At 37.0% G+C, this 13,596-nt stretch overlaps 1 protein-coding gene across 1 annotated transcript in view; it reads left to right on the top strand.

Moving 5' to 3' along the window:
• CHSY3 (chondroitin sulfate synthase 3) overlaps positions 1 to 10,651 on the top strand; it is a 135,061-nt gene extending 124,410 nt beyond the window's left edge. Inside the window, exon 3 of the mRNA XM_057385129.1 lies at positions 7,566 to 10,651. Coding sequence (XP_057241112.1) covers positions 7,566 to 9,131 — 1,566 coding nt within the window. The 3' untranslated portion in view covers positions 9,132 to 10,651. The remainder of the gene's footprint in view (positions 1 to 7,565) is intronic.
• Positions 10,652 to 13,596: the final 2,945 nt, after the last annotated feature.

Below are 13,596 nucleotides of genomic sequence, written 5' to 3'. Positions count from 1 at the left end.
GTAGCTAAAATCATACACAAAACAGTATGACTTGACTTTTTTGTGTTGCCCATATTACATCTTAAAAAAACTTTGGGATTTACAGTGGGGAGTTTTGGTTCAAAGTTACAGGGATGAGATGTCTACAAAACCTAGTGATATTAACAGAGCAGCACTGTTTCCTGAAGCACATTATTTTAGCTTTTCTTGATATCACTTGGCTTAGAGCATGCTGAGCTGATTTCAGTCCACTGACTTGACTGATGTGGGAAGGGAGATGGGGGGATCATACCCAGCTAATCTGTGGATAAGGAGTCAGATCCCTTTCTGTTGAGTGAACAGCCTTCATGCTAAAGTAACTATTTATTGAATTTATGGCGTGCATTTGTAATTTTTCTGATTACCAATCCCTACACAGCAGAGCTGAAATCAATCCATCGAGCTCTGTTCATCTTGGGGGCCATGTGAGCAACAACACTTGATTCTGCTTTTTAAGTTGTTTGTGTCTGTTAATTGTGTGTGAGAAATGGAATAACATTCATCACTTTCCTCTGCAGCTGTGTTGGCTCAAACTTATTTCTCTGGGAAAAGTTAGGAGATATACCTTTCAATATGCAGCAAGATGTAACTTTTATACACATGGCATTTTACTTTCACTCATAGATTATAATTACCCTCTAGTTTTCCCGGCTGTTTCTGGTTCATTATATGCTAAAGTGATGGGTATACTATGAAGATAGCAGTAGGTTTTAATCCTTTACAATAATTTGAGTACTTGAAACATGAATACTTGTTCTATTTTGGTAGCACAATGCTTCACAGCATTATTACTGTGATAAATTTTAAACTACAAACAAATGGTTCTGTTATAAAGCTATTTCAATACTAGTCATTGTTTTTACAGATATAAAGCTAGTTTGTAGTCATTACATGAAGTGTATACTTAAGGAATTATTATGCCTGAGCTCTATAAATTGAAGAGGATGTTAGGTATTTTTAGTGTAATGTCTGTTTGTAGGAAACTTGACTGCTGCCCATTAACAAAATGTAATTAATTCTTACTAAAAACCAAACACTATCGTTAGGAAAATATTAATGGATATCTCAAGCCATTGATTCCCCTCATCAAGAACAATCTGTGGTTTATAATCTGATTAAATTTTATGTACTGCTTGTTCTAAAAATCTGGTCTAAACTTTTCTTCTGACAGCTAAAATTTTTCCTTTAATTTCCCACTTAGGTAAACCTAAAACTAGTTTGCTTTCATTGCCTGTTTCTTGTATGCTTCAGACAGCATGATTCTTATCCTTAATTTTGTAGGGTTAAACAAGCCAARTAACATCAACCCCTACTCATCCTGACAAATTTCTTTTGCATTGATTTGGTCSCATGCATTTGATAAAGATGCAGGTCCAGAATTGTGTGAAATTGTCTCCTGTGTCTTTCARTATTCTGACTGATGCAACACAGAGTTTTGTTTCCCTTTTCTGTAGAGGATTCACACTGAATTTTCATAATCTCTTCACGTCATCTTACTGTCTGTTAATATTCTTGTGGCCTCCTTGTATGTCAATTATTTCCAGTTTGGAGTCGCCTTTTCTAAGWTCCTTATTCACCTACCTCTTACAACCACAAGTGTAGGATTATAGGTGTTCTCTTATTTAATAACTTAATTGCTGCAGATTCTTAATTTCCATGCTCTCTGGCTCTTTATGGTTTGTCTTCTCCTCTTATTTAGTCATACTGTGCTGCCTTTGTGCATTGAGCAGTGTCCAAGATTTTGTGCCACTGTCACAAGGTATGGTCTTGTTCCTTAGAACCTTCTGTAATAACTTCCCTCCAAACTGAYAATTCCCCATTTATACATAGCTTGTTATTGCTTCTCTGTTCATATTCYTATCTAGTTCATATGCATTTCATAAATCTAGTCTCAATCCTTATGTTCTCCAGGCTGATASTATTTTTCAGAGCACCAAAACTGACTTGCTCATATCTGTTTTCTTGTCCAGAAACTTATGATTACCCATAGCTTAGTGTTGCATTTTATTACAGTACGATTATTGATACCATCCTAATGTGCCTGTAGTCATGTGAAATTCTTTTCAGCYGCTCAGCTTGCTGCTATTCAGCAAAATGGTATAATCTCAGAGAAGATTTACATGTGTACTTCATATGGTTGAAATATTTCTTGAACTCACTGGAAATAAATGTTCATCTTTAGCACAGCTAAACCCTAAAGAGCAGAGAGAAGRAAGATCAGAAACCATTCCTGTTCATCTTATTTCTACATTTATTAAAAGTCCAGTTTAGATAAAATGGTCAACCRTTTAGTAGTCCTGTGAATTTAAGAAGGGCTACAGTGGATGGAGGATTAAATTTTATGTCTTCCCTGTTAAATGGGAGGACCTGTTCCTAATGMTTGAAGAAAAATAGTGTTAATTTAAAAAGCACCATTTGCATTCACTCTTTTAATATGTGATAGTCTTGCAATAATAAAGTAAGTTGATTTGGGCTTTTGTGTACATGTAATAAGAACTTTCCATTTTTTATTACATCAGTAAATCACAGTGATTACAATGATTCCAGAGCTTGCAATGCAAATTACATTGTGCTTGCGTATTAGCTATTGTATTTCTCTGCTGTGATAATAAAGCATTGCCTTTATTCTGATTTCTTTCTCATAATATTTTTAACTCCTGCTTGCAGTTCAGGGTTCCTCTGAGTATGATTAGATTATTAGTGTTTCTTGCCAGCTTCTAATTTCAGCTGGCGTGGAAAGAGGCAAACAGAAGTCCTTGCCAACTCTTGCATTGGTTGTGCTGTAAGAATCCTTCAGAAGAGAGCAAACTATTCAGAAAAGTCACAAAGTCATGCAATATTAAAAAATAAAATGTTGKCCCTCCATGTATTTTCTTGAASTGAAGACGAATTCTCCCATTYACTGATTTCAATAAATGTAAGGTGGTTGTGTCATGTCAAACTAAATGGCAAAATATTCTCTCTCTGCAGTAACTGGTAGGAGAAGCGAAGGGCAGGGGTGCAAGATAATGAGGAAATGTTGGGATATATCTTCAGCTGGGGTTCCAGGAATTCTAGAGAGCAATGTTYGGAGTCTCCCACTAAGCTGTTGGTTCACTCTTTCAAGCCTTCCAAAATTTTATCATCAGCAGCTTGCTGTGTCAGCAGGATCTCTGCTTGAGCTATGCGATTATTTCCTTTTCTGGTTTTGAGTCTTGAGTGCATCCTTTTAAGTGTCACAGTTGATGCAAAAGATGGTGACCATTCTATCCATTTTTCTTATGCTGCTCACTTACTCTGACTTCATTGATCTCGAGGTTGGACCTCTTTGGATTACTCCCTTTTGCCYTGTTTGTTCACTGATCCACATGTGTAATCACTGGGTAGCCTTGGCCAGTACCTTCGTACCCACATAATGATAAACTCAGCATGACCCGGCCATGGGCACTGCCAGCCCAGAGAGCCAAACGTGTCCTGGGCTGCATCCAAAGCAGCGTGGGCAGCAGGGGAGAGAGGGGATTGTGCCCCTCTGCTCTGCTCTGCTCTGCTGAGACCCCACCTGGTTTGCCAGTTCTCGAGCATCCAACATGGGAAGGACATGGAATTATTGGAGCAAGTGTGGAGGAGGCCATGAAGTTGATAAGAGGTACAAAGATGTGCTGAGAAAGTTGAGGCTGCTCACTCTAGAGAAGAGAAGAGAAAGTTGCATGGAGACCTCATAGCAATATTCCAGTATCTGGAGGCCTATGGGGAAGCAGAGAGTGACTCTTCAGGGGCTGTACTGACAGAACAAGGAGTAATGGGGACAAACTGAAGGAGGAAAAATTCAGGCTAGATGTTAGGAAGACCTAATTTTTTCCTGTGAGGGTGGTGAGCCACTGGAACAGGTTGTCCAGGGAAGTTATGGGTATCCATCACTGGCACTGTTCAAGGCCAGATTGGCTAATGCTTTGAGCAACTGGGTGTAGTGGAAGATATCCCTGCCCATGGCAGGAGTTTGGAACTAGATGGTATTTAAAGTCCCTACCAGCCCTTAAATTCTAAAATTCCATGTTATCCAATTCAGATGGGACAGTATAGACAAGTTGCCTGGCCACAGATTTCAATGTGCTGATAGGCTATGGTCACAATCATATAATGAAGTTTCTGATTTCTAGACTTGTCCTCATGCTATTTGCTTTTCCTTCCATTACTACTAACTTCAATGTGACATCTACACAGAATTGCATACTGTGTAACTAGGTTCTCTTTGCAGAGTCCTAAGTCCTAACAGGTTGCACATGGTCTGATATTCTTTAGGTAGAATTAGGATTATGTTCTTCACATGTACTTTGTATTTATCTACACAGAATTTGATGCAGCATTTTATTACCTTGCCATTCAAAATCACAATTTTTTTTTGCAGGAAGGTTTACTCTTGCCATGCTGAATAATTTTAATTTATAGTCAATAAATCTTACCACCTCCCAAACCCACCTGCTTTTCTAGATCATTTATGACTGCATTTTCCAATTCGGAGTCTCACAAAAACCCATTTTCCAGGAAATTTAATCATCCTTTCCTTTGCCTCCTGGGCTTGACCACCTTGCTTAGAAATTTCAAAGCAAAGTTAGGATCAAATTGCTTTCATTTAGATGTTAATAAGTTGAAAGAGTCCTTGTAAAAAGACATTTTTTTCTGGCAATATTGAGAACAAATTTTTGCACCAAGATTAAAACATGCCATCTTCAGGAAGTTTATGATTTCAGTCATATTTGTTATGTTTTCTCCAAATTGGAATCTATTAAAAGCTTTCAGTAATGTAATTGAAAATGGATTAGTACAGGTTTGCTTATGTGTGATAGTACTGCATTACTGAACTGTTCAGTTTTTTTTCATTGCTACTTTTAATCTGTTGATTATCAAAAGCAAAATCGTTAGTATAATGGAGTATATCTTCTCTCTGTGATTTCAATGGAGCATATCAAATAAACCAAGGCATCTGAAATTAGAATGTGCGAAAAATGCAGTATTTATGTTAATAGAATATTTCTGTTAAGTAAGTGCTGCTAATGAATCCTCTCTAAAGCTGATTTTGTTACAGAAGAATCTGCACAAATGGAGGACAGCATTTGCTTTTGCAGTGATAATTTGTCATCTGTTGCAAATCTTTTGGATAAAATACATTATACTGCTTTACATAAAACTTTCATGAACTTTAAGATGAAAAATCCTGTACTTCAACATGAATGTGTAAAGATGTTAATGGTTATAAATGTGTAAAATTAATGGTTGTTTCATTTATACTCCAATAGTATTCTTTATTGGAGAACTTAGAGAAGAGAGCCCGGCTTTGTGGGCAAGGTTGTTGGCCACATTTAGCACCCAAATCATCTCCTCTTCCTTCTTCTGTTTTTAACATTATTATTTTCTTTCTTTTCCTATAGGGAAGGGGTCCTTATTATAAAATTCTAGATGTGAAAATCATGGTTTCAACTTTTTTCAGAAAAAGTGGGCAGGACAAATGCAAAGTCACCTTGCAGAACTCACATTATACTATTTTAAGTAAAGGAAATGTAACTTATAATTGGAGAGCTGGAAATGTAACCAGATCAGCTGTTCTTTTGTCATTATTCAAAATATAAATTGTAGTTGGAGATAATTGTCTTGCCAATGGGAAATACCATCACCCAGCTCTTTCCTAGACATTTTTTCCTTTCAACCTCTAATCTGCCTGTCCTGCCAGTGTCCATCTCTAGTCCTGAAGGAAGCCATRTTTCAATTTTTCCAGTACCTCCAGTTAAAATACTAAAAGGACTGATGATTTTGATTCCTGTTCTCTGTGATAACAAGGAAATCACCCAAACCCTCATGTAACAAGTAAAATACCCACCTTCCGAAACAGAACAAATGTTCTTGGACAAATGTTCTGTATGTAGGAGTTCTGTGAATAAGGAGTGTATGAGTCATGTTGTAACTTCGTACTTTTTTCACATTTGTTTTCACTTCAATATAACAGAAGTACCCGTTYCATTAGAGAAAATTTAATGTAGTTTGGGGTATTTCTCAAAACATGGCTGTTGCTGTTCTACGTGTTACAGGACTAGCCCCAAAAATTTTAGTCTGAGTAATAGTAGCAACCATTTTGGCTCAAGCAGAGGCATTTGGGGGTCTGAAGGAATAGGAGAGSCATTCTTGAAGTTTTGTATTAAAGTTCTGTTTTTCTAAATGTGACAATGTTTATGTCTTGTACATGCTAATGAATTTGAAATAACTTTCATGGTTCTTAGCTATGTTAGGGTTATTTTACATTTATTCCCCTATTCTTAATATTACTTCCAGTAGCAAAACTTCCATTCTGGAAAGAATTGAAGTAAAATGAACTAAATGTTTTGAGCCTGAGATATTGTGCAATTGGAATTTGCCTCTCTTGGTTTCTTCAGTATATAAAAGACAAATTTCAATACCCATCTCAGAATCTCAGTACAGCTCAAGCTCACAACACATTGAGCAACATTTTCTATATAATTAGCACATATTCCTCATGGATTAATTACAGATCAGTCTGTTTGCAGATAAAAACAACCAGCCTTTTCTTCTTTGTCTGCTAGTCATGGGAAATAATTTTGTATCTTTGGAGTTAGTAGGTGTTGGCTTAGTAAGAAAAAGTGGGTTTTAAATATATTTATGATGCCAATATTTTATTATTCCATAACATTTCTCATTTAAGAATAAATACTCATCACATTAATAGTGAGCTRAGTTGTCTTCTAGGAAGGAAACTGTGTCAGAGAAAGTTTTATGATTTGCTTWCGGTTTATTTGTCAGCACAGAAAGTATAAAGAACAAATATTTTAGATCCTAGCCTTGTCTGCCATAAAATGTATCTCTTCACTGTATGACAGTTACTAATCTGACAGAAGTAGTATGTCTTTTCTTGCTACAGAAATAAATTGGAAATTACTGTCACAATCAATAGCTTAATATACTGTATTATGTGTACCTGACAAAATGTATATTCCAGTTGTTTTATTTCCTTTATTGAATTCTCTGTCAACAGAAAACAAACAAAAAGCCATTCAGTTTTCATATAAGCATATGAAAGAATATAAGAATGTAAGAATATAAGAATATAAGCAGCACTAACCATTTGAATGTATCAGTACAATCAGTTTTGTGCTCCATAGAMACAAATTCAGGATGCTCTTACAAAAATGATGAATGTTGCTAACCTTTCATTAAGGATCTGTGCTAATTAGGGTTTAGATTTAGGTAGAAGACAGTGGTTCATACATAGCCCCTATGAACTCAGAAATATTATCCATGGACCCAAGGCCTAAGCATTTCCTTTAGTTAGATGAAGTAAAGATAAACCCAAGATACCAGCCCTTCTCTGTAGGCAGAGGACAATATTTGCTAGCTGTGGACGCTGATGAAACTCAGACCAAAGCAGGTTATTTTATGCCTRAAAATAACCATGATCTGTAAGAATTGGTAATGATACCAGTACCAATGTGACTCCTTTTTTGGGTAGAAGCACATGAACTTAATGTCTCTTTCCCCCTATACCCCTCTCTCTCTCTTTCTAGATGCAGCAGTTATTCCATGAAAACTATGAACACAACCGCAAGGGTTACATTCAAGATCTTCACAACAGCAAGATCCACACAGCCATAACACTTCATCCAAACAAAAGACCAGCCTACCAATATCGGCTGCACAATTACATACTGAGTCGCAAAATTTCCGAACTGCGCCATCGGACCATCCAGCTCCATCGGGAAAGTGTCCTGATGAGCAAGCTCAGTAACACTGAAGTAAATAAGGAAGATCAGCAACTGGGAGTGATGCCATCTTTCAATAACTTCCAGCCACGTGAAAGGGATGAAGTCATCGAGTGGGAGTTCCTGACAGGAAAATTTCTTTACTCAATGATGGAGAACCAGCCACCCCGGCAGAGCCTGAGCAGCGTGCTACGGGCTGCACTGGATGATACTGTGATGCAAGTCATGGAAATGATAAATGAGAACTCCAGATCTAGAGGAAGGCTCATTGATTTCAAGGAAATACAGTACGGCTATCGCAGGGTGGACCCTCTGCATGGAGTGGAGTACATCCTGGATTTATTGCTTTTGTACAAAAGACACAAAGGAAGGAAAGTTACAGTTCCAGTGAGACGCCATGCTTACCTTCAGCAACTGTTTAGCAAACCTTTCTTCAAAGAAGCAGAGGAGCTGGATGTAAAAAGTTTGCTGGAGGACACCAACACTGATACGCAATCTTTTTCTTTTCTTTCAAATTCTTTTAAGATTTTTTCCTCATCRTTCCAAAGCACCAAAGACATTGGGGGACATAGTGACAAGAAAATACATATTCTTGTCCCTGTCACAGGAAGATTTGATACTTTCTCAAGATTTATGAATAACTTTGAGAAGACTTGTCTGATTCCCGGGCAGAATGTAAAGTTGGCAATAATTCTCTTCAGTTCTGAGCCAGGCCAAGACTCTAGCAAACACATAGAGCTAATGAAAGAATACAGCATTAAGTATCCCAAGGCAGATATGACCCTGATTCCAATGGCAGGAAAGTTTTCTAGAGGTTTAGGCCTCGAAATGGCCTCATCTCAGTTTGACAATGGCACTTTGCTGCTGTTCTGTGATGTTGATCTGGTATTCACATCAGACTTCCTCCAGCGATGCAGAGATAACACTATTCAGGGAGAACAGGTTTACTACCCTATCATCTTCAGCCAGTATGATCCAAAAGTAATATATGGAGGTAACCCTCCAGCTGACAGTAGTTTTGTTTTCACAAAAAGAACTGGATTTTGGAGGGAGTATGGATTTGGAATTACTTGTATTTACAAAAGTGATCTGCTTACTGCTGGTGGATTTGATACCTCGATTCAAGGCTGGGGTCTTGAGGATGTAGACCTCTTTACTAAAGTGATAACATCTGGCTTGAAGGCTTTCAGAAGTCAGGAAGTAGGAGTTGTCCATATTTTTCATCCTGTTCAGTGTGACCCCAATTTAGATCCGAAACAATATAAAATGTGCTTAGGGTCCAAAGCAAGTACATTTGCCTCTACCATGCAGCTCGCTGGACTCTGGCTACAGAAACATTTGGGTGTCAGGTACAATTGGACTCTGTCTTGACAACTCAGCCTATTTGGCCTTTTTAAGGGAGTTTACCTCATTGCTGTTATTTGATTTTGCTGTCGTAGTTTTAAACTCCCTCYTTGTAGTCTTCCAAAGACTGTTGACCTCAAACGGGATGACTCTGCTGTTCACTGATGTTTCTTGTACCTACTGAACTGGTGAGGTGAATTCCTTCATATTTCATTTATTTGAAATTCAGTCTTGTCATGGAAATCATACAATCCCGTGGAGCGTATCCATCACAAGAGACTGTAACAGAAGAATGTTGTCTTTTAGCTTTTGGATTCCGTATCATCTTTGTTGCATTTCTCAGATTTGATGTGATACAAATATTTACTGGTGAAGGTACCACAAAAGTGCTTTATGCTTCTTCTGGGGATGGAACTCTCTAAGATAAACTTGAGTTTTATAATTTATATGAGGACTTATATGTATAAACGCTACTTTTCTTCATCTTTAGAATTTTTAAAGTAAATGAATAACTATAATTGTACCTTTATTTTTTAAGAAAAAAAGAGTAAAGCTGAGGAGCTACTTGCAAATACAGCTGGTACTGGCTACCAAGGTCCTTAAATGTCTTATTATTAAAACAAACTCCTCATTGTTATTCAGTCAAAGTGTAAATGAACTTTATTTTCTCAACAAACAGTATTTAATCAAATGCTCGTGTACACTTTGAGGATTTTTGAGCCAACATCCTTCATTTGCAGGCAAGAAGAAATTATGATTTAACACGATCATTTATGATAAAGTGCAAGCACATAGTATTCTTTTGAAACGTAGTATAAGTCGCTCTTCTCTTATTAGAATGAGTCTCTAATACATAACTTTACATTCATTTCGTGAGGCACTTCAGTGTTAGAAGTTAGAGCTCAATTTTTTTTTCTTTTTACATTTTCCGTGAATATTGGTACTCAGTAACAACTTCTTGTTAAAATCGAAGTAACTGTAGAATAATTATTTAAGTTTCAAAACTTACTATTGCTGGTCAAAGTTCCTTGCCAATATATTTATATTAATGGAGGTTATAAGACTGTGTTCAGATTTATCTCTCCAAACAGTCTGAAGTTGTCATATTGTGGATTCATGAAGTATTTAAAGTAATACCAACAGGAAAAATAATAAAATAAATTTCTGTATTTTAGAGAAATGTTTATATAGGGATATATATGTGTGTGTGTGTGTGTGCCTGTGTGTATATCCCTATATATATRTAGATATATAGAGAGAGTAATTTCAAAGTATGTTCTGCTTTTCAGTTCAGGCAGTGATTTGTTACAATTGTTATTTTTGCCACATGCTTGGAACATTTCATGTTATACTGTGGTAAGAGCTWAGAGACATTCAGGAAACCATCAGAATTCAGCTAGACTTTATTACAGTGGGTACATCTAATAACCTCAGTACCCCTGACTTCAAACTGTATTTCAAACAGAGCTGGGCGAGAAAAAGAAGTTATAAGTTTTTCAGCTGTAACTGAATGCTTCTGTATTTTCTTAAACAAACAAACAAACAAACAAACAAACAAACAAACAAACAAACAAACAAAAAACCCAAAAGAACAACAAGATTGAATTTGCTGGCATCTGTTTGTGTGAGGATATTTGGATAATTTCCTAAAGCATGAAGAGGGTGTGTAAATCAGTTGAGATCTCTTATCTGTGGTTCTCTGTTCTGGATTTGCCATGCAAGGAAAAAGACAACCCTGACGAGGGTTGAGTAAACTCAGAATTAAAGGGCTGACTATAGTTTGTTGTGTGCTTTATAAAGGGCCATTCCCTTGTCTTGAAGAAGGTAATAGTTGTGGTAGATGAGAACAGACAGAGTGTAATTCATATTTGTACCAGCCCTCCTCAAGGAAAGCTCCTGGCTTGTTATTCTCCTGGAGGCTCTTGCCTTCCTAGCCCAATATTGTTAGCTCAAATATCTGATGAAAGAAAAAATCAGTATCACTTATAAAATAATTCTTCGCAATTGCTTTTTAAATTGAGTGCAAAAGTCACACTTTGTTCATTTTGTTCACACTTTGTTCCTCATCAAGAGCAAGGAACATAGGATTTATTTGATCAATCTCAACCAATGCAACTCCGATTGTAAATATCAAAAACTGATTGCCTGTTGATAAATGTTTGTGATGATTTCGTGAACAGGAAAAAGAACCTAATGATTTACAAAGACATCTAAGGAAATCATTGTTTTCTGGGATGTATTCCAGTGCTTATTTCAATTACTTAACTTAGTGGCCAGAAAGTATTTGCTCAGCTCAAAGTAAAATAGTAGATAGAACAAGCAATGAAACCAATCATTCAGTGGGGATAAAGATGTATACAGAGGGCTTGCAGGATCAGGTCCTACATGATATTAGCAAAATGTTAGTATTTACCAGTACAGATATTTATTTAGTGTCTTGACTGATTCATTTGTTTATATGATGAATTACTTTGTTAAAAACCTGATTATAAATGTTTATTATGAAATATTGCGTTGTCTTTTGAAATAACTATCCTGAGATAACTTGAGAACTTGTGTTAGTTTGTCTAAGGAATAATATGCCTTCTAAGGAGATCATATTAAAAGAAAAAAAAAAGCACAAAAGTGTTAATGTTATGTATGTATAGATTAAGATGGGAATATCTGTGTTAATCAACTGTTTGCTTTTGTCTAGTCTGAATCATAATCTTGATTGTAAAATGAAATTTCTACGTGTATAATGTCCCTTTGTAAATGTGTGACAAGTGACTTCACAATAGAACATAACAACCAATTTTTCCCCATACTTCCTTCCCCTGAGAATAGGTTTCCTGGTTTCGTTGCTGGGAAATGGGTTGCACTTTGGCTTTTCATACACTGCAATTCTCAAAAAAAATTCTCAGCATTCACTACTCAGAAACCCCAGAAATCCCCAAACCACCGCATTCATGTTTTCCCGTCCACAGTACTTAATTTAACAGAGCATTTTCATCTCCTGGATGACGGAAAAGCATTAGGTTGGGCGCTCTAAGAMTTGATGAATATCCTCCACATCAAGGTACTGGTTCTCAGGCTGAAGAAAGGCAGAGGGCCAGAGGTCCAGCCATGGGAGTTGGCACCTTGTGCCCACTTGTGTCATTCTCTGTGCTGCCAGGGAATGCCAAGGTRCCTCTCCTTGGAGCTATGAGCTCACAGTTCAAGCCAGCACAGCAGAAGAGCTGTGCTTGCTTCCACCAGCTGCTTTTGAGAAGCAAAAGGGCCACTTTAATTAGGCCTTGGGAGGAATGAGAGGGTGCCAGACTGAGGATTCGTTGAGTGGGGTGGCAAGGTGTCTTATACACATCATGTTTCTCACTGTCCCCGGGAAAAGAGCCTGGTCTCACACCTCTTCCCTGTTTGCTCTCAAGAGGAATTGAAGGAAGGAGCAAAACCATCAGTCCTTTCACTTTGTGGGGCTAGTGGGTCTGGGTCATTTTTTGAGTCCTACCATATCATGGCACGTGGGAGAAAATGGGCCAAATGGTCTTCCCAAAAAGCGGTACAGAGAGGGGCACCTTCAGCTCTCACCACCACCCTTCCAGAAGGGTGTGCACAAAAGTGCCTTCTGGAGMCTTTGCTCTGCTGTGTGCCTGACAGGACCTCAGGACTCCTGCAAAAATTTACAGTGTTGATAAAATGACTCGCAGGAGTGTGCTGCACATCCTCAGTAGCTGTGGAGAGTTACAGGCAACATGAATTAACAATCACTTTTTTAAAACAAAGCAAATAAGCAATTTAATCTTCTTCTGATGTCTTAACTAATCACTACAATTACTGCTTACAATGTAGCTTGCTACATCAAACATTTTGCTCCAAAGAATGATGCTAGCTTTAAGAAACAAAGAAAACACATGTGTACTCTACATCTTATTTTCCCGAAACTGGAAATCAGTTAAAATTTCTGGAAAAAAAATAGGGACTGAAAATTAGTGAGCCACTGATTGGGGAAATGTTTATGTTTCTGCTCTATTTTTAAAGGAGAATCAAATCAGGAGAAAAAAATTCCTGTGGTAGATACACAAAAATCAGCCATGATGTTACAGTAGCAGTGAAAATTATAGTTCTCAACTACAGCAAAATCACTAAGCCTATTCACAATAACTGAATATCACTGAAGGCAGTAGTCTGTCATACAATTGTAAGTAGCATGTAAAGTTAGTCCATTTTTAATTCATTAATTTCTTAAARTAATTTAAATTTTCTTCTGTCAGCTTTTATTCACTTGATTAATAGGATGACTTGTCATGACTCATTCTCAGTTTCCTATTTTTCTTTTTCTTCTATATACCATTTGCAGTATATATTACTACAGAATTGAARCTTTTTTTATCAGCTAGCGTGATGTTTCTGTTACAGTTTTATGATTTCACTGCCATACAAAACTGCTGAACTAGAATATTTTAGTGAATGAGTTTCCAGTCCTACTTCAAATTGTTTCCATTTGCCTGTCACT

This window comes from Malurus melanocephalus, unplaced genomic scaffold (genome assembly GCF_030028575.1).
Source record: "Malurus melanocephalus ecotype Western Australia unplaced genomic scaffold, MMel_1.1 scaffold_15, whole genome shotgun sequence".
Lineage (NCBI taxonomy): Eukaryota > Metazoa > Chordata > Aves > Passeriformes > Maluridae > Malurus > Malurus melanocephalus.
The sequence above is the reverse complement of the archived record's forward strand: the minus strand, read 5'-3'. Positions and strand labels throughout refer to the sequence as shown.